Source organism: Rhipicephalus microplus, chromosome 10 (genome assembly GCF_043290135.1).
Source record: "Rhipicephalus microplus isolate Deutch F79 chromosome 10, USDA_Rmic, whole genome shotgun sequence".
Lineage (NCBI taxonomy): Eukaryota > Metazoa > Arthropoda > Arachnida > Ixodida > Ixodidae > Rhipicephalus > Rhipicephalus microplus.
Window position 1 is genome coordinate 1,400,764 of NC_134709.1, and position 25,479 is coordinate 1,426,242.

The 25,479-nt window shown below is 47.5% G+C and overlaps 1 protein-coding gene across 3 annotated transcripts in view; it reads right to left on the bottom strand.

Annotated features, from left to right (window-relative positions):
• Positions 1-17,394: 17,394 nt before the first annotated feature.
• The window catches only part of LOC119180620 (chymotrypsinogen A-like), a 174,184-nt gene continuing 166,099 nt past the window's right edge, over positions 17,395-25,479 (bottom strand). For all 3 annotated transcript variants that reach the window (XM_075874857.1, XM_075874856.1, XM_075874855.1), the window contains exon 11: positions 17,395-17,603. In XM_075874857.1, the coding sequence (XP_075730972.1) occupies positions 17,421-17,603 (183 nt within the window). In that variant the 3' untranslated portion in view covers positions 17,395-17,420. The remainder of the gene's footprint in view (positions 17,604-25,479) is intronic.

Sequence of the window (25,479 nt, forward strand, 5' to 3'; positions counted from 1 at the left end):
CATGTACACAGCATGTAAATAAACGTGTTTTGCACCCGGTGCACTGGTGATCGCAATTAAGTCTGATCGGGATCAATATTCTCAACAGTGATTGGCACCCTTCTGCAGCTAGCGTAAGAGAGTCAATCACATTAGACTTGATCGCGATTGAAAGTGCCCGTGTGACAGCGCTTTAAGTTATAACTTCAAAAATGCCGAAATATCAAAACTTACGCTGCACAAACACGAACGGTCCGTGGGTTGCCACTTGCCCCGCTTGATCTTTACAAGTTTTTAGTCGCTGTTTTGGATATTTTGGGAATCTAAACATCTTATAGCCATTTCGCGAGTGGTTTGTGCACTGTGGCATGTAACACCCTGGCATTTCGCCCGAGAAAACACCGCACACGTGTCTCACTCAACCAGCCGCGACGAGACAAGGGGAGCCGAATGGCAGCCGCTGATCGGAAGGCGGCACTACATAACACCTACCAGTTTGAAGGGCACTCTTCAAAGAGTGGGGTTCTCCGATTTTCAGGCCTCTAGCAGCTCTCTGGCAGCCAGAGCTAGTCAGTCAGCTAGTTTCGATCTGGACAGAAAACAGCGCCGGGGTCAAGTGTGTGGGGAACCCAAGACAACCCGAAGATCGCAAAATCGAATGCTGGGACAGCCAGCGTAAACGTAAACAAACTCTACCGTCGTGGCAGCAAACAATAAATGCGCCGCTTGCGTGTTGTTGTTGTTTTTTTCTGCATTGTCCACTTGGAAATACCTAACTAAGCTCGTCAAAAAGCTGAAATCATATCATCGAGTGTACGCATTTGGGGGACGACTTCGTATGCTCGCACGATCACTCGCCGCGTCCGCGAATGAAAGAGCCAGCTGGCGCACGCCGCCTTGAGAACGATGCAAGGTGAGCTGCCACGACGGTGACGGCTTAACAAGCTCACGTCTCTTAAAGGGCCACTCACAAGGTTTGACAATTTTGAGCTGACAAGCACAATGACTAGACGAGGCGTTCATGATCACGTCTGCCAAAATTTGCAACGCTACGCGCCGCGGAAATGGGTCAAAACTCAAGATGTATGCTGCTCCCCCTCCCTTGTGCCAGCGCGTGCCCAGAGAATGAGGGCATGATGTGCGCATATGAATGGCCCTACGTACATGGCAATGCAGTGACCATGGTCCTCTACGTAGACGACACTGCTCTGACGTTGCAAACAGTGGCACGTGACATGGCTAAATTATTTAACAAGACATGAGTAGTTTATGTAATTTGTTGCTTCAAGAGATTAATAAAGCTCTATATAAATAATGAGACGCAATAAGGTAATGCGAGCGTCTTTTTTTTTTCATTTTTCTCCCATGAATTGCAACACGATGCTGAACTAATCTGTCGGCGTTTCGCATGAGTTCGTGTACCTGCGGTCAGCGCATCGAGCAGACGACCGCTGTGGAACGCTCCTACGCGTTTGCGCACTTATTGTGCTCATCTATTCTACCACGTCTAAGCCAGCGTTTCCGAACCATTCCGCAGAAACAGGCAGAAGACCACAAAATAACGCTGGTCAACAAATTAAGCAACACCGCTCGCGTGCTCGTGTGGCAGCTTGGGCTAGTTGGTATAGCATGACGATAGTTATAGCGCGAGAATAAAACGACGACACAGAGACAAGAAGGACACGAAAGACACGAGCGCTCGTGTCTTTCGTGTCCTTCTTGTCTCTGTGTCGTCGTTTTGTTCTCGCGCTATAACTATCGGCGTGCTCGGGTGTTGGACTTGATTGGGCACGTCATGCGCACGTGACCTCTTGGTCGGATGCCGGAGAGGGTGGAAAAAAGATTTGGCTTGCAAAGGCTACGCGAAGAAGCGGCAAGGGTTTCGAGCTCGCGACTCCTCTCATCCTCGTTTCGCACCGCTTCAAAAAACCCGTTTTCTCTGCTCGTGATGAATCGATTCAAAAAATTTTTGTGGCAAATTGTTCACCATTGGACACCCAACAACTTCCACTGACTAACTAAAACTTGGTATATGGGGCAATGGTGAGTGGCTCTTTAAGTATACATGCAACAGTCACTTATTTTCTTCCTCCATGCTTCGTGGTCCCCATAGACGTGACCACGACGTATACGTAGTTTCCTGTTCAGACTGGAACTATCTTACTGACCTCTGGCTAGCTCTGGCTGCCAGAGAGCTGCCGGAGGCCTGAAAATCAAAGAGCCCCACTCATAATCGCCTCATCTCCCAAGACGTAATATGCTTTAGAAGATAACGCCACGCGTAGTGACAAGCGAAGGCACAGTCCTCAAGCGCCCACATTGCAATCCATCGAGTCCTCACAAATATGGCATCGAGCGCATCATACCTTTTCGGCGTCTGCTAGCCTAAAACCTGCCCAATATCTTCCAGAAAGCTTCCACGACTAAATTGTTCTGGAAGCGTTTGGCGACCCTGGGGCTCCCCGCGGGTCGCCAGAACCGTCCAACCTGAGAAAAAAAGAGCGCCAACCGGAAGTGCGCCGCGGGGAGGACGAAACAGCCCGAAAGAAGCGAGCCCGCTCTGGTTGGCTCTGGCAGCCCACGGGTAGCCAGATGTGCACGGGCGGGCTAGACTGCACCTGCACTTGCGAGCAGCGCTGCAGTCTAGCTCGGCCGTGACCCTGCAAGGAAGCGCACGCAGTGAGGAACCCTAAAACGCACGCACGCCCCCCCCCCCCCCCCGTTCAGCCCGGCCACAATACGCCCACCCACGCATGACGCGAGACGCTAGCATCGCGTTCTATTTTGACTGACCCTGTCTCAATGCCGTTTTTTTTAATGTGAAACATTTCTTAGCGAACTTCTGCGAATTTTAGCGTACCTATATATCTATAGCCACCTATGACTTTTATGTCTCCTGGCCGTTTCGAGAATGACATCGATACTAAAATTGGTATGGCAAAACATCACTGTGCAATGAGCATAAGTGACTAGTCCTAACATAAAAACCATGACATGCATGTCATGATTTACATTTCACAGTCTTGCAGTGGTTTCGTTCACATGACATATTGCAAAACTTGTATGGTATGACATGACTGCATGGCGAAGATAAGTGACAAACCCTAGCATGGAACATTTTACCATATCCAACTTGCTTTGCGAATTGATTACATACGAAGCATGCGGATGGAAGGTGACTGGGTTATAAAAATTTTATTCAGCGAGGCATTACAAAGTAGCGCTATTGATACATGTTTTCTTTTCTATAACCAGTTGTTTACAGTTTCGTAACGATGCCAACAGCAACATTTATATTAGCAACACCAGACGCGGTAAGCTGATATGAAGCACTGGTGCACCCTAGGATGGTAGTACTGAACACTTCTACATAAATCAACTTCAGTGAATGGCGCCTCACTACGGTTGATGTCCACTCAACATTTGTAAAAAGCCAGTACTTTCAACCAAAAATGACGTTTCACAAACATTAAGGTCTATTTAAAAAGTAGTTCCGAGACTTGATGTTGTTCTGCGGTGGAATATGACCAAAACTGCGCTGCCCTGACTACCACCTACAACCTCATGTCCGGCTTACAGTGCACCAAGTTCTGCGCCCGACTGCCTACCCGACGAGGTTCAGGACGTTCATGCTGCATTAAACCAGTCAGTCACGAGGTGCGTTTCTTCGACGTCCTCGGCTGACAACACATCAGGCATGCTCGCCCAGCCACACGTTCTGTCCGACCTCGATTGGCCACGACCCCTCTGATATGTCAGACTCCATGACGGCTGCATTGCCGCACGCCCTGGAGTCGGCCAAGACCACAGACGTCGTCGAGCCCGCTATTCGCGCCTCGTTCGTGGAGGTATCGCCGTCGACGTTGTCTGACCAACCCATCTCTTACGAACTTTACCTTTTTGACCATCTCGCCAGTAGGAACAACCATCGTCCTCAAAGCCTATCCGCAACTTTTACAACCTATAGATGGCATGACTGTACATCCAACATGGCTGTCATTGAGATGATCGCCCCGAAAGAAACGGTACCGATTCAAAAGTACACGTTTGGCAGTGACTGCAATTTTTTGCACTTCGGTGGCCCTTCGATTTATGTTTTTGAAAAGTAGGGGAGCGCTAACACAATATGTTAAGTAAATAAACGCTGGGTAGCACATTTGTACGTGCAGTGCCTGGTATATCACACGCAACACCTGGTATAATGGGAGTCTCAGTACAAATTTCTCAGTAATGTCAGAAGCATTTTTGGAGACGCGGTTTGTTTTACAGTTTGCTAGCATTGCATTCTGCGCAAAGCTTGTTCAGCTCACCTAAAAACACGAAGCAGAGTAAGCTGACGAAAAAAAAGTTGTTTTTTAATGTCAAAGCACGATCACCATGTCATATTACTGGCAATATGATTTTAGGGTGCTTTATTGACTAAAATAACAACAAAATATCAATGAAATGAATTCGGCAAGCAGCACGAACGGAACCAGTGGTAACATACAATTTTCAAGTTTGAGAGGGAACATCCCCGTTACTATTCTATGTTTCGATGTTTGAGAAGTACAAAAGATGACATGATACGGGGCAGGAACGACAAAAAAAAAAAAAAGAAGGCGCCATCAGCAAGTAAGACTGAACACCAATTACTGCAGATCAGAAAGTCATGGAGGCACTTCGCAGACACCTCAGATGTGTAATGATGCAATAAATGTTATGAAACCGGTTCTTTCATTCTATTTTAGAGGCGGAATGCATTCCCTATTTAGTTCTGGTACTGTTTGCACAGCGACCGTGTCGAGCAGACGATCTAGGCACGAGAACTGCAAACCTGGAAGTAGCTGTACTCTTACACAACATGGGTGCTGCATACGTTCAGGGGCTTTGGTTATTTGCTTGTTAATATTAACCCTCTTAACCACTCAAGCTATAACTATAATTTGAACGGGAGACTTACTTTTCCTCACGCTGTATATCGGCTGTGAGCATCAAGGCTCGAAATCAGTCGGTCTTTGTTGACTGAAAACAGTCAGTATTTTCTTTTTCAAAAGGTTCCCGTTATATCGTGGCCGTTCACAATGTTGCAAAACTACCACTAACGCAGGAAAACAAGCAGCAACAAGTGCTTTTTGAAGCAGGTACAAAACTTCAATCATCTCAACAGAGCTTCTGGCCACCACCGCACAGCGGTTCCACGCTACCTGGATGTTGCGAATACCACAGCGGAGGTTTGCGCCACCCATATAGTTTCCTAAATATACACTAGAGGGAACTCTGGTGCTAGTGTCTATAGAAGCTGCAACGCATGGCCCTTCAGCGAGCATGGGAATTATGGGTATGACATGAATTAGCCTAGTCTTTGTACTTCATGTTCGTTCTAGATTCATGTGGCTTGAAGCTGCTTTGTCGCGAAACAACAATCGGCTGATGTTTGGCAATCACGCTTCACCACTTTAATCTATAGGCTTACCACTTCAAATTGGATCACGAAGTGAAAAACGATTTGTTCTTTTCTTTGAAACAAAACGAAAACACATCAACAAACGAATCCTCAAGTGCGTTCACCGCCGCACGAAGACTTTCTTCATCAGTCTTCCTCATCAATTATTTGTCACAGCACTGCGCCTCTCGCACAACTTGCGCACAGAGCTCGAGGCACGTGCTAGATGAGAACGACTCCTCACGCTTTGCGGCTAGGACGCAGACAGCTGTCGCCGCTCCACTTTGATCTTGAATAAAGTACACTAACATACATGTCTCTACAAATATCGCTACAACCTTCCCATAGTAATTTTGCTTTACTGCAAGTGAAAGGGATGATCACGAGAGTGCCCAGACGTAGGCAGACAGACAGACAGACAGACAGACAGACAGACAGACAGACAGACAGACAGACGGACAGACGGACAGACAGACAGACAGACAGACAGACAGACAGACAGACAGACAGACAGACAGACAGACAGACAGACAGACAGACAGATAGATAGATAGATAGATAGATAGATAGATAGATAGATAGATAGATAGATAGATAGATAGATAGATAGATAGATAGATAGATAGATAGATAGATAGATAGATAGATAGATAGATAGATAGATAGATAGATAGATGTATGCTCGAAGTGCCTGTGGTACGTGAAGAAATGCTTCGCATTTAAAACCTAGGTACCGTTTGAGTTGCTGTTAGAGCAGCCAATTACGCTACAGCAGCGAATTCACGCGCGAAAGTTGCAATTCACTCATAACGCTTCATAAATTTCGTTTATATAACGCGTCATGTGCATATGACGTCGAGGTTTTAGCTTTAATGGAACCGTGGCACTTTGTCACCACGCTCGCTTCCAAAGCACCCATTAGCTTATACACTGACTGTCACCCCTGCTCATGCGTTCTGCATCTATACCACATAGATATGTATTGGCACCCCGCTGGTCGTCCAAATGAAACACCAGTTCTCCCTTCATGACACTGCCCTTGTAGGGAACGAGACTACTGACAGGGCTGCATTCTCTGCTCGAACCTCCGGATTAAGAAGGAAGCTTACCCTTTCTTACATCCGTAAGCAATTTTACAAAACTGTGATACTCCATTGCATGACGTTTTAATTGGAAAAACAAGGGTCCTAGCACTTCCCTCTTTCGCTGCTTCCCCAATGTTTTTTATATACCACCTTGGTTTCCACCCACTTACTTAAACACTTACGTATAGGCCACAGACATTACCAATCACCTTGAACGCTTTAACATTACCAACACCTGCACGTGTGGTTCGCCATGCACAGACGAGTAACACTATTTCAACCACTGCCCTCCGAACAAGCATATCTCGGTCAGCTTCTATACTATCCGAAACCAGTTTTATATCCCGATCCTACTTCTAAACCCTTCTAAAAACCAAATGTTCCCGTGCCCTACTATTACAACTCGTATCCGTCATGAAATCTTCTGCTACGATATCACTGCCACCACTGTGCTGATAAGTTTTATAGCGTTACAATCTGACGTTGGACTTCGCCCCATTGCACTTCTGACACTTCAACTACTTGCGCATTCCTTTTTTTCTACATTCCGCCTTTTTAAACGCTCTTTTTTCCAAACTTTCCTCACATTAATTCCCTCATACCCTCAACTGACACACGCTTTGCTCGTTTTGCACTCTCTTTCAATCATCTACATTCTCTCCACTCGCCACTTTATTCATGGTGTGCATTCGCCGACCAAGGTGTGGTTTCCTCCGCACACAAGCATCAAAACCCCTGTCACAGCATTTCTCTTGCCACCCAACTAATTCGTGCCTTGACCTTCTCACTAATCAGCTCGCAACCTTTTTCTCCTTCCAACCTCCTACGACCTTTTTTTGCTTTCTTCCAATGCTATATTTTTAATTCGCCCCCTGAGTTACTCAGCAATGCAATGTCATCGGCAAAGCGCAGGTTACTAAGGTACTCCCCATTAACTCTTATCCCTAACTGTTCCCTATCTAGGCTTCTGAAAACCTCCTGTAAGCACGCGGTAAATAGCATTAGGGAGATTGTGTCCCCCTGCCTTACACCCTTCTTGATTGGTATTCTGTTGCTTTCTTTATGAAGCACTATGGTAGCAGTTGATCCCCTGTAGATTTCTTCCAGGATGTTTATATATATTTCATCGACGCCCTGATTCCACAGTGTCTGCATGACGGCTGATATTTCTAATGAATCAAACGCCTTCTCGTAATCTATGAAGGCTATGTATAGTGGTTGGTTATATTCTGAGCATTTTTCTATTACCTGATTGATAGTATGAATGTGGTCGATTGTTGAGTAGCCTGTTCGAAATCCTGCTTGTTCCTTTGGTTGATTGAATTCTAATGTTTTCTTTACTCTGTTAGCAATTACCTTTGTAAATAGCTTGTATACTAGAGAGAGCAAGCTGATCGGCCTATAATTCTTCAAGTCCTTGTCATCTCCTTTCTTATGTATTAAGATGATGTTAGTGTTCTTCATAGACTCTGGTACTCTTCCCGTCAAGAGACACCTCGTAAACAGGGTGGCTAGTTTTTCTAACACAATCTGACCTCCATCTTTCAGCAGATCTGATGTTACCTGATCCTCACCAGCAGCTTTGCCTCTTTGCATGCTCCCCAAAGCTTTTCTGACTTCTTCTATCATTACCGGTGGGGTGTCATCTGGGTTACTGCTAGTTCTTATAGTATTAAAGTCGTGGTTGTCCCGGCTACTGTACAGATCTTTGAAAAACTCCTCTGCTATTTTACCTATCCTATCCATATTGGTAGTTATTTTGCCTTCTTTGTCCCTTAGTGCGTACGTCTGATTTTAGCCTATCCCAACTTTCCTCTTCACTGCTTTGACGCTTCCTCCGTTTTTCAGAGCGTGTTCAATTCCCTTCATGTTATACCTTCTTACGTCGGATACCTTATGCCTATTAATCAACTTCGAAAGCTCTGCCAGTTCTATTTTGTCTGTTGTACTTGAGACTTTCATGATTTGGCACTTCTTAATGAGATTCTTTGTTTCCTGGGAAAGTTTGCCAGTGTCCTGTCTAACTACCCTGCCTCCAACTTCCACTGCACACTCCGTAATGATACTCGTCAGATTATCATTCATTGTATCTACGCTAAGGTTGGTTTTCTCACTAAGAGCCGAGTACCTGTTCTGAAGCGAGACTCTGAATTCCTGTACTTTCCCTCTCAGTGCTAGTTCATTGATTGGCTTCTTGCGTATCAGTTTCTGTCGTTCCTTTCTCAAGTCTAGGCGAATTCGAGACCGTACCATTCTATGGTCACTGCATCACACCTTGCCAACCACTTCCACATCCTGCACGATGCCTGGGTGTGCACTCATTATAAAGTCTATTTCGTTCTTATTTTTGCCATTAGGGCTCCTCCATGTCCACTTGCGGTTTCCTCGTTTTCGGTAGAAGGTATTCAAAATCCGTAAATTATTGCGTTCTGCGAATTCTACTAGTAGCTCTCCTCTGGCGTTTCTAGTACCGATGCCATAATCTCCTACTGCCTGGTCTCCAGCCTGCTTCTTCCCTACCTTTGCATTAAAGTCTCCCATCAGTATTGTATACTGTGTTTTTACCTTACTCATTGCCGATTCGACGTCTTCATAGAAGCTTTCAACTGAAGCGTCATCATGGCTGGATGTAGGCGCGTATGCCTGTACCACCTTCATCTTCTATCTCTTATTCAGTTTAATTACAATACCTACCACCCTTTCATTAATGCTATAGTATTCCTCTATGTTGCCAGCTATGTTTCTGTGAATTAAGAGCCCCACTCTCAATTCTCTTTTGTCAGCTAAGCCCCAATAGCAAAAGCCCCGAGAGCAGAAAGGTAGGTCTTAAAATGAATCTGCAGTAAACGAAAGTAATGTACAACAACCTCGGAAAAGAGAAGTGCTTCGAGATAGGTAATAGTTCACTACAAGTTGTAAAAGACTATGTCTACTTAGGGCAGGTAATAACCGCGGAGCCGAACCACGATATTGAAGTAACTAGAAGAATAAGAATGGGGTGGAGCACATTTGGCAAGCACTCTCAAATTATGACAGGTAGATTGCCACTATCCCTCAAGAGAAAGGTATATAACAGCTGTATCATGCCGGTACTTAGCTACGGAACAGAAACCTGGGGACTTACAAAGAGGGCTCAGCTTAAATTGAGGATGATGCAGCGAGCAATGGAAAGAAAAATGGTAGGTGTAACCTTAAAATACAAGAAGAGAGCAGAGTGGATTAGGGAACAAACTGGCGTTGAGGATATCATAGCTGAAATCAAGAAGAAGAAATGGACATGGGCCGGGCATGTAGCGCGTAGACAGGATAACCGCTGGTCGTTAAGGGTAACTAACTGGATTCCCAGAGAAGGCAAGCGGGTTAGGGGGAGACAGAAGGTTAGGTGGGCAGATGAGATTAAGAAGTTTGCGGGTATATATTGGCAGCAGCAAGCACAGAACCGGGTTAACAGGCAGAAAATGGGAGAGGCCTTTGTCCTGCACTGGACGTAGTCAGGCTGATGATGATGAATGCTATACTTGCATCTCCAACTGGCTCTCTTTTCTCACTACTGTGATGGACGAGTTGTTGTGATCAACCCCCGTGTACTGGCCCCACGTGGACGCGCGGAAAAATTGTTGACATTGCCGCGCTTCCTGTGCGTCCAGAAAGCGACAGCAGAGCGAATTATTTTGGTCCGTCAGCTCGCCTCAAGCCCTATGGTCCCGCACGACCGACGGATTACCTGGAAAGGGCTGTTTTGCTGTCTGGGCTGCCTATAAAGACCGGCAGCAATGCCTCATTGATGAGTCACCTTTGAACCTAGCCAACCGGTTGGTCGACTCGGCACGTGGGGGTTCCAGGTCAATGCACCGTGCCAGATGTGCCGTACTGGTCTCCTGAAGTGTTGTGTGTACTTCCCCCTCCCTGTATGATGAACTGGGCGTGCCTTTCCCCTTTCCTGGGAGGGGTTTGTGACATTGCCTCTTCATAAACGTGGTAAAAGACGTTGGTTCATGAGAAGAGCGAAAGACAATGACTCATGAGCGCCGTGGAAAGCGATGATGCCATTGCAGGGTCCTGGACTCAATTGTCTTCCCTCGCTGGAAATCTTGGGAAGACGGAGGGTATAAAACGCAAGTGCAGAAATGCTCGGTTGTGCTTTTCCTTTTTGTCATGTGTCACACTACCTAACCATGTAAATACTGTAAATAAACGTTTCAGTGTCCAGTCCCGGCTCCTCTGTCTTTGTCATCATTCTTTGATGCATGTGGGTCTCTACGAAGTCCCCCAGTTACAACAGTGGATGGCAGCGGTGAGATGATCTCCACAGGAATTCGACTCCGGCTTGGTGAGTGCACTACCTTTTCTCCTTGATAGTTGCCAGGCTTAATGTATTTAGTTCTTTCTGGTAACAAGGGTCCGGTGTTAGAAGCCTGTTTACAAGAACCTTATTTCAACACTATTTCTTGAGAAACTTGTCGGCATAAGAGTAGCAGCCAGGCTTGGAGAAGTGGCGCGGATGAGACCTGGACGTGATACGCGGAAAATCAGAGATTGATTGTGGAAAATACCTAATGAAGGCAGTAGTCATCGAGGCAATAGAGGCAAGCGGCAGAGGTGATGAGGAGATCGTGGAGCTGAGGGAGGTTATTCGATGAAACGCAGGTAAGTGTTGTGTAGTTTGACAGAGCTTAGCCTAAGAATGAGGTCACCATGGACTTAACAATATTGACAAGGGATAGTCTGTAGGAGTTGTGTTGGGAGCTCGACATAGACGTAGGTAATGATATGCTTGAATCTGAAATCCGTGAAATGATCATTGAAAGCAAATATAAGGATATCGAGCACTATGATAATTGAATTCTTACAGTCTAGCAAGAGAGAGAAAAGTAATTAGAGAGAGAGCATAGGTGATTCAAGCGATAGAACGAGAGCTTGAGGCAATAAGACAGGAGTCTGAAAGAGTACGCGAATCGAGAAGACGGCAGGAGTTAGAAAGCGAGGCATGTCGCAAAGTGCTTTCATGCAGCACTGGATAAGGTTCCCTAAATGGCAATAGAAGCTGAGGCTCTTCGCAAAGCAAAAGAGAGAAAGAAGGCGCGGAAGGCTAAAAAAAAAAAAAACCTGTCGTATACCACCGTTGCCAAGAGCCTGGTCACATTGTGATCGGCTGCCTAGTGCATAAGAGTGTTCTTTCTTTGGTGGACAGCCACGAAATTCCGGTAATAGAAAGAGCTAATGATCCGGTGGCTGAACACGATGAATGCGTGGGTAACGAGACATCAGAGTCTTAAGAAATGGGAATGGAAGAGAGAAGTGTGCCTTTACTGTCGGCCCACGTAGGGAGTGAGGAACCTTCGGACTGCCCGCAAATGAAGCTGTCGTGTCACAAAACCTGCCAAAGCATAATCTCCCTCTGTTGAAGGACTCGGATAAGCATTTCAAGGGCCGTTGTTTTGGTGACGGTTCGGCGAAAGCTTTGGCTCCTCCGAAGGCTTGTGAGTCTACTCCTGATAATCGGGGAGCAGAAAGCAGGAAGGAGGGGCACATAGACTGTGCAAAGTCTAGACGATGAGGCTCTTCAGATAGCGCGAAGAAAAGAGGCGCTTCGCATAACGCAAAATAAGGGAGCTCATCGAAAGGAGCAGGAGGCCGAATGCGAAGGCGCTAGAAAAGGGGCTATCCACAACAAAGATAAATCCCGACACGTAGAAGGCGAACCGGCTAGCTTAGAAAGTGTAGAATGCACCCTTGTGTCAGACACACAGACACCTTCGAATGCAGAGGATAAGCTAGTTTAGCCACCGGGATTGTTGGAAGAGGTGAAAAGCAGTGTGCTTGTGAGTGCTAGTGCCGAGGAAGAGAGTATTCCTTGCCGCCTCGAAAGGAAAAGGCTCCGGTGAAAACGTAAAGTGAGAGCGACAGGTCAAAGTTGCCACGATCAGGCTGAGGGAGCTAAACGCAAACACCGCGTTTTGGGCTCTCAGCTCATTACGCACAATGCTAGGACACAGATAGGGAAAGGGCCCAAGGAGATACGATTGAACTTCAGGCCAGCGATCACGCAAAAGCGAGCTGGAACACCGAGGTCGAGGGTTTCATTGAGATTGGGCGGGAAATGCGGCATGAAGGAAAGCGTTTCAAAGAAATTGAGCCGCCGATGTGGAAGCTATGCGAAGTGGCGCATAGGTGAGAGTAATGAAATACCGTATTTACTCGCATAATCGGCGCACTCGCATAATAGGCGCACCCCTAGTTTGGTCGCGGAAAATTCGATTTTTTTTTTGATTCCGTGCATAATAGGCGCACCCCGAAGTTGGCCGTGATTAGAAACGATTCTACCCCCCAGCGGTACAGTTGGAACGTGGTCCCCGTACCCTGAAGAAAAAAAGAAGGCAAATCGACGAGCAAATAAAAAAAATTCGAAGTGCAACGACCTAACCAACGTGTTTGTCGAAATAAAACTTGAAAAAAAAAACGTCCATGAGCGAAAAAAAGAACGGCTGTTCCACCAATTACTGATACCCCCCACATCGCCGCGCTTTTTGGAGGTCACGTGTACAACGCCGGGGGCTCGATCGCCATCACCACCATCAGAGAAAAAGAAAGAAACGCCATTTTGCAAGAGGTGTGCGTATGTTGTGGTCGTGTATTGAACTTTGGTTCCACCATGGGGAAGTACGCGAGCTACACGGCTGGGTTTAAACTGAAGGCAGTGCAGTACGCGCTGGAACGATCTCCGACGAAGTCGTCAGGAAAAGCTTCAAGAAGACGGGTATCTCGAACGCACTGGATGCGAGTGAGGATGACATGTTGTGGGGTGCGGATGATTCGGACACCGAAAACGAATCCCCGCTCGGCGAGGATGAATGTGTGATCTCCGACTCGGACTCCGAATAGGGAAAAGGAGGAACAGCTACGACTTTTGTGTAAATAAATTTTACGTGTGTATGTGCAGTTGACGGCTCTCGCTTGTTCATTAAAAGGTACGTAGGTACGTTTGTTTTATGCTGAATTAACTGGTAAACGATAAAGTCGCCTTTTACTTGACAAGTGTGCAGATTTAAAGCGTGAGAACCGAGTTGAAAAAATTTTCGAAAGTTTTACCCCGCGTAATTGGCGCACCCCTAACTTCGAGCCGGATTTTCTGAAAAAAAAGTGCGCCTATTATGCGAGTAAATGCGGTAATGTCCCCCACCTTGGCATAAAGGCCAAATCTCATAAGCGCGAAAATGCACGCGACAGCGACAAGCGATGCGACGTAGATCGGCTTCGCGCGATCAGTCGCTAGCGCAGGCAAACCTCATTCACGCGACGGCTTCGGTGAGCGAATTCCACTGTTGCTGGCATGAGGCCGTCTACTCGCACCAAGAAAACCGCGTAGCGAGCGGTATGCAATTTAAAAATAAGATATATTGTTGTGTAATCAAACGGAAAGTGTTTATTATTGCCTTGCAGCACTTTTTTATATGCACATGCGTAATAAACATTGCGTTATTTCTTGTTGCGCATACGTGACTCGGGCAGGGTCACGTGCACCTATGTAGTCTCTGTCTTTTCCGGTTTTTCGCTATTGGCTGCTTGAGCCCAGCACTTCCGGGCGATGAGCGACGGTTTCCAATTCTGGAGAACCAAGCGATCGCGCGAAAACGAGCACGCGAACGCCCTGTTTCGTCGCTCATAGCGTCGCTCGTCGCTGTCGCGTGCATTTTCGCGCTTATGAGGTTTGACCCTAAGGGTGACCGCTTGACCAGGAGGCGTACAATTAGGAAGCGAAGATGTCGGTATGCCTGTGTGTCATTCGGGTGCCCCAGAACGAGGGTCACTGCCACTGAGTGTGCCAGACAGGTTAGCCCTTTGTCCCTCCGTCAAGCTTTGTTGCCTTGACTGCGCATCCCCCAGAGCTTGTCTGAAATGGGTGCGTTGGGAGACGTCCTAGGCGAACGCATAAGTAGATTGCTTCGGGGCAAGGTTCCTTTTGGCGTTGCATAAGTGGTTGCTAGACTGGAAGGGTCAGTGTTGCCAAATTGCCGCTAAATTTGACTGCAAAAGTTTTTTCTGTACTTGTGGCTTCTTCGTGAGAATTTGGTGCCATCCGCGGTGCATTTCGTGAACGAGCGACGCTGGCTGTTTTAATTAACGGAATGAACCGCGCCTAGCAGTAGTCGAGCGTGGCGCTGCTGTGCAATTAAGAGGCCGTTTTAATTAATGGAATGAACCGCACATTACAGAATTCGTTTTATCGGTATCATGAGAGAGCGCGATGAAGCAAGGATTATACTTGTGAGCCTCTTCAGAATTCATGCGAAGGTTCTTCTTTGTTCGTTTTGTTTTTTTCACACTTTATTGTGTATTTCCATATTTTTTTAATTTTTGTGTTGTTTTGAACTATTACTGCATTGTACGCCTTTACCCTTAGTCTGCCGAGGCCAAGCTTTGAGAAAGGGATATTTTTTCAGTTGAGTTTTCCGATCTTCTCACTCGCCATTTGCCTCGAAGCTAGGTGACTTACGTCTTGGATGAGATAAAAATTCAGGCAAGCTTCTTCAAAACGCTAAAGGCATTGACATATTGTTTTTAGTGCCGTTCCATCAACGTTATAGGGTGGCAGCTACTCTGCCTATAACTGGTTCAGGTATAACCTTTCAGCAAAAAGTTCAGTAGCTTGGCATATCTCGAGAGGAGTTGTGCGCAGCCTTACTTGGGTACTGAGCGGATTTGATCACTAATGTTAGTCTCAGCCTTCGACCTGCGGGAACGCCTTCAACAAAGAGCACCACTGACGGACTTGCTGACCTCACTGGGGCATGAGAGAAAACCTGGACTGCAGCTATTCCAGACCTTCTTTTCCACCAGGCCTCATCAAGGTGCAGCGTTGGCTGCCCATCTACGAGTCCTTTTTCCGGCGGTGGACGAGCTCTTGTGATTAGCCCCCGTGTCTTGGCCTCACTGGACGCGTGAAAGGATTTTGACTTTGTCGTGCTTTCTGAGGGTCCAGAAAGCGACAGCACTGCGAATCATTTAGGTTCGTCGGCTCGCCTCAAGCACTCTGGGCCCGCACGGCTGACGGATTACCTGGAAAGGGCTGTTTTATTGTCTGGGCTGCCTAGAAAAACCATGGTTAACTGTGCGATGTTGGAGTCGACGGAATGCATTTGACAATGAACCAAGTGCTGGAGGAACCGGAGTGCCTTTTGAGTGTTCTTTTCCTGCGCACCACGGACTACCTGGCAATAAGGCCTCTTCAATAAGTTATCCTTGAACCTTGCCGAAACCGGAGAGATCGACTCTGCGCATGTGTTCAAAGTCAACTCCTTGTGCCAGCTGTGCCGTGCTTCTTGTGTGTACTGCCCCCTCCCTGTAAAACGATCAGTGCGTATAGTTCCCCTTTTCCTGGGAGGGGTTGTGACTGCCTCTTCGCAAGCGCAGCAAAAGACGGCGATCCCATTGGAGGGTCCTGGACTTTAGTGTCTTCCCACGCAGAGAATCTTGCAAAAACAGAGGGTATAAAGCGCAAGCGCAGAGATGCACAGGTGTGCTTTTCCTTTCTGTCATGTATCACGCTACCTAACCATGTAAATACTGCAAATAAAGGTTGGGGTTTAGCTCTGTTTCCCCAAATCGTCTTCGCCTTGACCCTTGGATGGCTCCGAGTCCCGACGAAGTCCCCCAGTCACAACAACCACACTAAAGTTTTTCACCTATTTATCCAACCGACCATACACAAGCATGTCTAATTTTAGCTTGCGTGCTTGTCGACTCCAAGTCCCACATACGTGACAAGTTCCGAGACAGTCATCAAAGGTGCAGTCTCAATTCTCAACACTGCGTTTCAGATATTCAAATGCTAATCTTTAGCAATGCACCACATTAAAGAAGACAAGACTTGGGTGTTTAACGAGTTCTGATTCAATATGTCATCGTGAGTAGAATATAATGTACAGGATACACATTTGCAACTTAATGAAGTCACCTGTTTGAAGTCGGCTGACACATTTTTGAGTATTTTTTCTTTGTTTTTCTGTCTTCTTTGTTCTGTCACTTGAGAAATCTGATTGAGGTTGATCTAGAGATTTCTTGAGACTCTATTTAAACCGGGCATGCCTTTCCCCCTTTCATGGGAGGGGCTTGTGAGTTTGCCTCATCGTGAGCACAGTGAAAGACAATGGCTTGCGGGCACCGTGATAGACAACGATCCCATTGGAGAGTCCTTGACTCACTTGTCTTCCCTCACAGGGAATCTTGGGAAGACTTAGGGTATAAAAATGTGAGCACAGAGACGCTCGATTGTGCTTTTTTCTTTTTGTCATGTATCATGCTGCCTATAACACGTAAATACTGTAAATAAGTGTTTTAGTTCCCAACCCCAGCTCCTCGATTCCTCTTCACCCTGACCCTTCGATATCTGTGGGTCCCGACGAAGTGCCCCGGTCGCAACAGAGTGTATACCATCAGTTCGCCACACACTGCCGGTCAGGGTTCCCCCTGGCTGCCACCCTGAGCTAGGGCTCACTCTGATGCTGTTCACAGATCAACCACTTTTATCTATCACATTTTATACACATCAATAATCAGAACTGCATCACCTCCTGTTCCCCGCCTCCTTGTACACCACACTTACTATCCATTTGTAAGCAACATTACTTTACACCCCACCAACCTTTCCTGCTCCTCTTAATTTACTCTCCGTTTATTTTGTTTTTCTTTTCTAATCGGCATTTCTCTCCAAGCAATTTTTTGGGCATTTCTGCACTTTTTTTTTAATTTAAATTGGAGAAGGCACAAAAGCCATATGGAATACGCGCGTTTTGACAGGTATTGAGGTTTGTACGCGTGGGATCTGCACTTTGTCAGGTTTTACGACGATCCACTAGGCAACTATATGTATGCAAGTTTTTTGAAATAAATGTAAAATAAAAAAAAGAAAGCACACAAGTTGTTTATTCTTCTCAGAGCCTGCTCAGCGCCAGGTCGATCCACCTGCGGTTGGGTATGACGCCGCTCCAGACGGTCCCGGCCCCCATTCCGCACAGGGCACTGGTCATGGTCACCGAGGTGCCCTGGCTGGTCATGCCCGCCAGCGACCACTTGGAGCGGTTCAGCCGGCACACCAGTGGGCCACCGCTGTCCCCCTGGAAAGAAACAGCGCTGACTTGAGCACGCATTTGGCTTTTTCTTTTCTTTTACAGCGAAAGCTGTTATGAGATCACTTTTTGTTTCACGCGCAGTTGCATGTTGTCCACTGCCACCGGTGTCTGTAACCACATCGCGCAAAATTAGAAAAAAACCTTGCACTAATGGCACAGTGGAGCTTTAACCTGGGTCCACTGGGTGCCAGCCCAGTATTCTACCACTGAGCCACACCGGTGCTTGCGACTTGTTGTCAAACTTGCCTTAGGCAGGCTTGATGTTGGGAAAGCAATCGCATTATTTCGACTTATAAAACGTTTTAAAACAGCGAAATAACAACCAGTTGTCATACAATGTGATTAGCAGAACGAGTGGGCCGTCCAATGCTCCAACCCATTACAAAAGCTATTAACTGTGGTGCATACCTACCACAGCCATAATTCCTCGTTGTCAGCCACTGCATGGACAATTGGCACAAAATTCCTTGCAAGTGTTTAGCGGATACCATGCTTCTCAGAAGAATGACAAAAATAGCATAACAAATGCCGGCCTACTACCCGAAAGTTTATTATTATGCCTCAGTGGGTACTGTTGCGAACGACGGACCGATCCCGCCGAAGCCACCTCTGTTGCGAAAGACGGCGACGCCAACACGGCCTCGAAGCGAAGGCGCCACTGCTTTCAACTCCGCCGGGAAGGTCACCAGCCGTTTGGTAGCGTATGTTTATCAGCTCGCGACTGCTTCTGCGCAGAGCTGATAAGACGAGCGGACGAGACGACGGTGAGTTAAACAAGGTTTATGTACAGCATATTTACAGAGGCGTTACAATTTCGGCACTGGGGCCGACAGAGACTCGAAGAGCCGAGCTCTCCTCTCTAACACATAGGTCAGCCTTTCGCCTAAGACCGCTGACTCACACACATGTCGGCACTCCGACACGGGGACTCCTCTCCTAGGACCTCCGATCGCGACGCGCCGCAGGGCTTCTTTTATTTACACCGGGTCCAACCAAAATGTCCAATCAGAAGCGCCGCTGGTCGTCAGGGCAGATTCCTCCAATGGCGTCGCCGCGCCACGCGTCAGACCACCAGACACGAGGACGCCGGCTCGCTGTCACGTGCGCAGCTGACTCAATGCACGTGGGCCAGAGAGGCGCCGCGCGTGTTCACGCCGTTGAGATGTTCGCGTCCGGGCGGACTGCGGGCTGGCCTTGACCCAGATTGCCTTTTTCAGAGGCACGGACGTTTGACGAGGACTCGCTGGCATAACAGTACCAAGCAAGTTTGCTTGCAGTAGTTACCCAATAAGTGTTTTGAAAAGGTTCTGAAAGGCCGCTCTTCTAGCTTTCGCTGTGACTGTGCTGCACCTACTGCGCAGGCCTGGTGTTTTTTTGCGCTAGCAACTACACTCGAACCCACATATAAAGGCCCCACTTAAAACCAACTTTCGCTTAAAATGAACAATATCTGCGTGACCGTGAAAATATACATTGGTTCAATGGCACAAAATCGCACTTACAACGAACCTCCCCAAGCGCCGCTGATCGGTTACAGCGAATGGAGTCAGCGGTCTGCCGGCTTCCTGGGAAACCGATTTCGACCACCGATCAGGCATCGGCGAAGTGCCCATACATTCTTATTGTTAAACGCAGACCCTGCCTCCGCGCCCCTCTAGTTTCCGCTCTCCCCGACCACTTTTTGTTACGCACCCCTCCGTCCTTTGTCCCCCAGCTACTCTGAGCACCCCGCATCGACAGACGAGGCCCGTGTTTTCACACTGCCACCGATCTTTCGAAGACCGGTCGGCCATCTACGCTGTTTTTGATCGCTGGTACTGTCGTTGGCGTCGCTGGCCTAGAGTGATCAGACCATTTGCCAACATCGTCGGCCACCGACTGTATCCGATAGTCTGCGTCTAGTGCACGCGGTTACGCTACCCCACCGACTCTGATAATTTGCGACTAGTTTTGTGTTTAGGACTTGTTCTCGCTCACTTCACACTCAACTTCCGCGCACGTGCGGAAGCGCGAAAATGGCTGTTAATTTGCGTGGAACGAATCGCGAAGTATCGAAGTTTGTGAGGACGCGCAAACTCGCCGGCGCAATGAAACAATTTTTCGACCACGGCCGCCGATTCTTTGAACACCGCTGCGCGCACCGATTAAGGCGGCCATGCACTCTTTCCAAGTTTTTCTACGTGCGAGTTTCGCGTACCTTTCAAGCAAGCTAGCCAACCTGCCTCCATCCTTCTCGTGTGTTTTCATTTTCGAGGTCACCCTCCCGCCGCATCCTCCCCTCTCTTTATCGCAACTCCTTGCCCTTCTCTCGCAAGTCTGCTCACCTCTCTTGATAACAATCCCTTCGCCCGTCTCCACCACTTCGGCCATGCTGGCTCGAATTAGTTTCGTTTTCTGACTGGAAACAGGCCCAGAGCTGTTCCACGCGCTCTGGCATGTGTGTCGCGTGTGCGCGTCTTACTCGCTCTTGGTGTGCTTGTGTGGTCATGATGGCCGACGGGAGGACTAGCACGCTTTTTCGTGCCGCTCAACAAAACGTCGAAAGTGTGATCACTTGGCTTGAGCGTAATCCGCGTGTTAGGTGCCGGGTTGCGGAGGGCTTGCTCATAGCTGTTGACCAGCTGGCAGCCAACTTGCTGCTTCGAGCGTCTCGGTATTTAGCTGTGGAGATGGTGAATATTCGTGGGCGCGAAACTGTTTTCGTGAGGCCGACTTCGTCGACGTCGGGCCCGATTCCGAGCCTGAAGCTTCCGAAGTGCAGCGGCGGTTTGTGGTAGCACGTCGTCGACTCCGACCTGGGAGAGTGGGTGGGACATCTGTTGTGATGGTGTAATTACAACCGATGATAATGCCGACACTGCGGAGCCGTGCACAGATTGGGGCATTAGGAATGAAGTATGTGGCGAGAGCGATTTGGAGGAATCAAATTGCGAGAACAAAACTTTGGAGCCAGTGCCTCATGCAGCTTATGCCACAAGCCTCGACGAACGAGCACCCTGCCGTTATAAATAAACTGGAGACCGCTCTTATCCCTTTTGCTATTCGAAACACGTGCATCCCGTATTTTGGGGGGCATAAAAATTTTGTGTTATCGCTCACAACTTTTTTTAAAGCTGTGTTTCATTTACTACGAACTTTGGGATACAGCGAATGGATGCCGCATCACGTTCAAGTTCTTTATAAGCGGGCTCTACTGTATGCATACACCGTCAGCGAATTTATGATGCCGCGGGTAGGTATATATATATATATATATATATATATATATATATATATATATATATATATATATATATATATATATATATATATATATATATATATATATATATATATATATATATATATATATATCGGTGGACGGGTCTTTGTCAGGGTTTGCGAACAAGGTCAAGCGACGCTATGTGAGCATCCCACATCGTCATGGTGATTCAAAAAAGAAACGAGAAAAAGAGCGATAATTTAGTGATGTTTTTCAGCACTGACATATGCTGTGCCAAACAGTTTTCCTCTTCTTATTCGCTGGAGTAAGCAAAAGAGAGAAGGGTGAGAGAGGCCCCGTTTAGAGTGGCGCACCTGTCGCATACTTGGGCGAAACATGATTGATTTGTAGGGTTTAACGTCCCAAAACCACCATATGATTATGAGAGACGCTGCAGTGGAGGGCTCCGGAAATTTTGACCACCTGGGGTTCTTTAACGTGCACCCAAATCTGAGCACACGGGCCTACAACATTTCCGCCTCCATCGGAAATGCAGCCGCCACAGCCGGGATTCGAACCCGCGACCTGCGGGTCAGCAGCCGAGTACCTTAGCCACTAGACCACCGCGGCGGGGCATTGGGCGAAACATAAATAAACGAGACAGCACAATGCAAAAAAAACAACTAAAATTCAAAATAGTACAAAAAAGGAAGTAAGAGGAGAGGAGGAAAGAAGAGGGGGATAGGGCGGCTTATGCGACGCGCCCTTGAAGGTGGCAGGCAATTACTTGTAGCGAAAGGTGGACTCCGGCAGAGAGAGCCCCCGATCTAGCCCCTTCTGTGGTCACTTAGGAAAAAGGAGAAACAGGTGCTTCGTTTTTGCTGAAACTACACTTACACGTTTCATATGTGTGTATGTGAGTGTGAGGGCAGATTTTGGGGTAAAGATTGTGTTCCACATATGGCTGTTGCGTGCGGGACAGTTTGAGCCACGCAGCCGCGTTGCTAGTGGCAGGTCCTCAGGCCCTGGACAGAGAAGAGCCATAAATATGGAAAATGTCTTTGGGGGTTCTGACTGCTCATCGGTATTCTTTGCAGGTGTTGGTGCAGCTGCGACTGGTATGCTGGAGTGCGTATGTTTCCTACGGTCGGCATTGGCTATGTAGATGAGATCGCTTCTCTGTTCATATTTCTGGAAGTGCTGTGATAGAATCGCATCGACAGAAAGACGATAGCACTAATGTGGGGTGGCCGCAAAGAGACTGTATGTTCTCTGCTTGCATGCCTCTTCTCTTAGCTGTGCAAGTTATAGACCAAATCTCCTCGATGTTCTCCCCCGCACAAGCTAAGTGGAACTTGAAAGCATGGCGGTTTGGGCTAGTTGGTATGACACGAGGATTGTTATAGTGCGAGAGCAGAACGACGACGAAGGGACAAGAGAAGAGGAATGCTAGACTTCTCTTGTCCCTTCATTGTCGTTCTGCTCTCCCACTATAACAATCGTCATAGCTAAGTGGATAAGCGTTACCGAGTAACTGGCGTTCACAGTTTTGAGGCTCGAGGTAGGGGACAGCTGCATATGCCCCAACACTTGTAGTTGCCTTCGCTGAGAGATGGACATGTCAGGTACGAGAATATCTTGCACCTTCATGTGATCCAGCAGTGCCGCGCTCAGAGGCAGCATTGCCAAGCACTGCGGCTTGTGGGTGGTCTGGTCAGGCGCGAGACATTTGGCAAACTTTCGTCGTAGCAGCTGCTGTGTCTATCTCCAGTGCCGAGGTCGTGTCCTCCACAATCTTGATCAGCAAACTTGGTGATCAGTGCCTTGTTCTCTGTCACCACCTCCACTGTGGGCGCAGAGGCGTGGCCAGAAATGTTTTTCAGAGGAGGGGGGGCATTAGCTTTGACATGACTATCGGCAGTATTTTGAGCAGATTGTGCACATGTATACCAAAGTCATAAGACTTTCCCCCTCCCCATGCATATTATTGTGAAAAGAGTAAGCAAAGGTAAAGTAATTGCATTAAAATACAGTAAATGACAAATGCAGTGGTCGTTTGGAGCAACGGTTCCTCGTCGCATGATTGGATGGACTAGTCTTCGAAATCTCAACATCACGACGACCAACCCGATTGGAAAAGACATCGTTAAGATGGCCTAGTCCTCGTCGGGCAGGTCAGGGTCATACCGCTTACAGTGAGGAATGAGAGTGTATGCATGGCTATGAGAACAATTTTTATGTTCAGCTCCTTATGCCAAGCAGCCCCGACGCAGTGATAGTTTTTAGTCAACATCTTTTAGTTCACTGCGCGCATTCACGCATGCTTGCGATACGCAATAAGTACTTTTTTGTAAATTATGCCGCACGTTGGCAACACGATTTCACGCGTGTCATTTTTCGAGCAGGCCTTCACGCAAACTTGGTTGACATTACAGTTGCACCGTGACTCTTGATAGCAATGAAGTATTTCAATCATAGAGGCGTTATCGTGTAATCTGCGAGGGCAAGGTAATCATTGTTGAGAAATGTGTCTCAGCCAAAAAATGCACCTAGAACCATACTATACCTACTCACATTGAAACAGGTTTTTCGCTGCTGATATGTACTAGAAATCCTGAATACAGCCACATTCCCTCTTCAATAAGCTTTGTTATTGCCTTATTTCACTGTCAGTAATTCTCAGCGAAAACCATGCCTACAGTGCTTGAGAAGCTTCAGAACTGCAGTAGATCATTTCGTTAAGATTTCGCCAACTTCATGAACATTACAGATTATTCTAGAACCTATGTCACCGCTTCCGATAACGTTAGAATATTCGATGTCAAGTGTATAAATGCCTACACACGTCACTGTTTGTCAATTGATCGACGGCCGACGCTCTGTTGGTTGCTATTATGCAGTGCCAGTGGGCATTGCTGTAATCTGACCTTCAGTTTACATAAGCCACATAAACAGTTTCATCTTGTAATTACAGTCTGCTCCCTTTGTCCATGTAAGGACCCCGTGAAAATATACGCAAAAACGTGTCATGTTTTCGATAATTTTTCATTTTTTTCGTAGCATTTGTCACTCTGCTCTCAGAAAGAATAGCGCTGCGGCAAAGAGTCTTCCGTTGTTCGCTACCGTGTAGCGGTCATCATTTTCTACTGCGTCAACAGATTCCCAACTATACAAAATATTTCACCGTGCAGCGTCTATATGCCATGCGATATACCATGTATACACTGTTCTAACTACTAGTATGCGCATTCATGTCTGCAGCACTTACCCGGCTGCGAACAAGAGCAGCCTTGTACCGCACTAAATCTCGAGTGAACAGTTTAGTGATGAAGGAATAAACTCCAGTCTCGTTCAGAGCATAGTACATCATAATAAATTTCTCAGAATGTGTGAACTCCGACAACTGCCAGCGCATGCAACGCGAGTTTACTCACGCTATACTGTGCCCCATTCATGCCTGGCTGTTGTTCGTTTCGGGAATTCTGTTGCGAGTCGCTGGAATTTCACTGCTGGCATCAACTCCTTCGCGTTAATTCAAGTTTGTGGTGTGGGGTCACAATGCTACAGAAAGTACCAGCAATCCGTAGGGGCGCAATCACAAGAGCGAGACATTTCGCGAGCAGAGTAAGATACTGGGTGAGTGCGACCTTACCGGCACCTGAAAGAAATGGGAGGAAATGGATGCCCGCGAACCTTTTCGCCAGGGGAGAAATGAGTGCTAGCATTTAAAGCGGAACTTTACCAGCTGTCATAACCGGCAATACAAGGAACCGGCATGCAAGGGACGCTCATCGGCGTACCTGCCATACGCTGTCCGCGTTCCACAGGAACGCGGGAAATCTTTTGGCGCGCTGCGAGGAACGCGCATCGGCAGGCCTGCTGTACGCAGTCAGCGTCTAGCGCGTGCACGGACGGGTATAAAAAGTGCGTCGCGTGTGCGGTCGGGGCTCTTTCTCTGGACTTCGCTTGCCCGCTCGTCTTGAGTGCGCTCTGGGCCCTTGTGATGGAAAGGCGCGTCAGTACGCTCTCGCTGCAATGTACTTCTCTTGCAAATATGTAAATTCAACGCATCTTCTACTTGTTCGTGAGACGCGTCGCAAGAGTCGTCCTTCGCCGGATCCTGGATGGCAGCCTCAACCCCTCCTCGGGCATATTACAGCCGACATGTATCGTCAGTAAAGTTTTCGTTCCTCGCATTCAGTGTCACTGCTGAGTACGTTACCTGCACGCTGCCTACACGTATGGCTGTATAGTTTGTATTCTGTGCCAATCAATGCCCCTCTATGAGACTCAATAGCCGTGCTGAAACAAGGTAACGCTTGATGATTATTTCTCGAAAGGCAACGCTGCTCCCAGTGCACACACGACAACTGGCTGAAAAGCTACAGCAGCCAAAGAAACGGTTCCAAGCTGTAGTTCTGCACTTCCTGAATGTGACTCGTGTGCTGAAGAAACTCCTGAAAGCCGATCAGAGCATGAGGCATGCAGGATAACCGCAATACCTAACAACGATATTGGTCCTTACGTGTTTAACGGGCCAAGACGCCAGGATTGCAGCACAACGAAACTAAACAACATTTGCTAATCACATGAAAAACAGGCGCCACCTACGGCTTTCCCTCAGTTAGTAAGCGCGAACCTCACTGGCAAAAAATATTT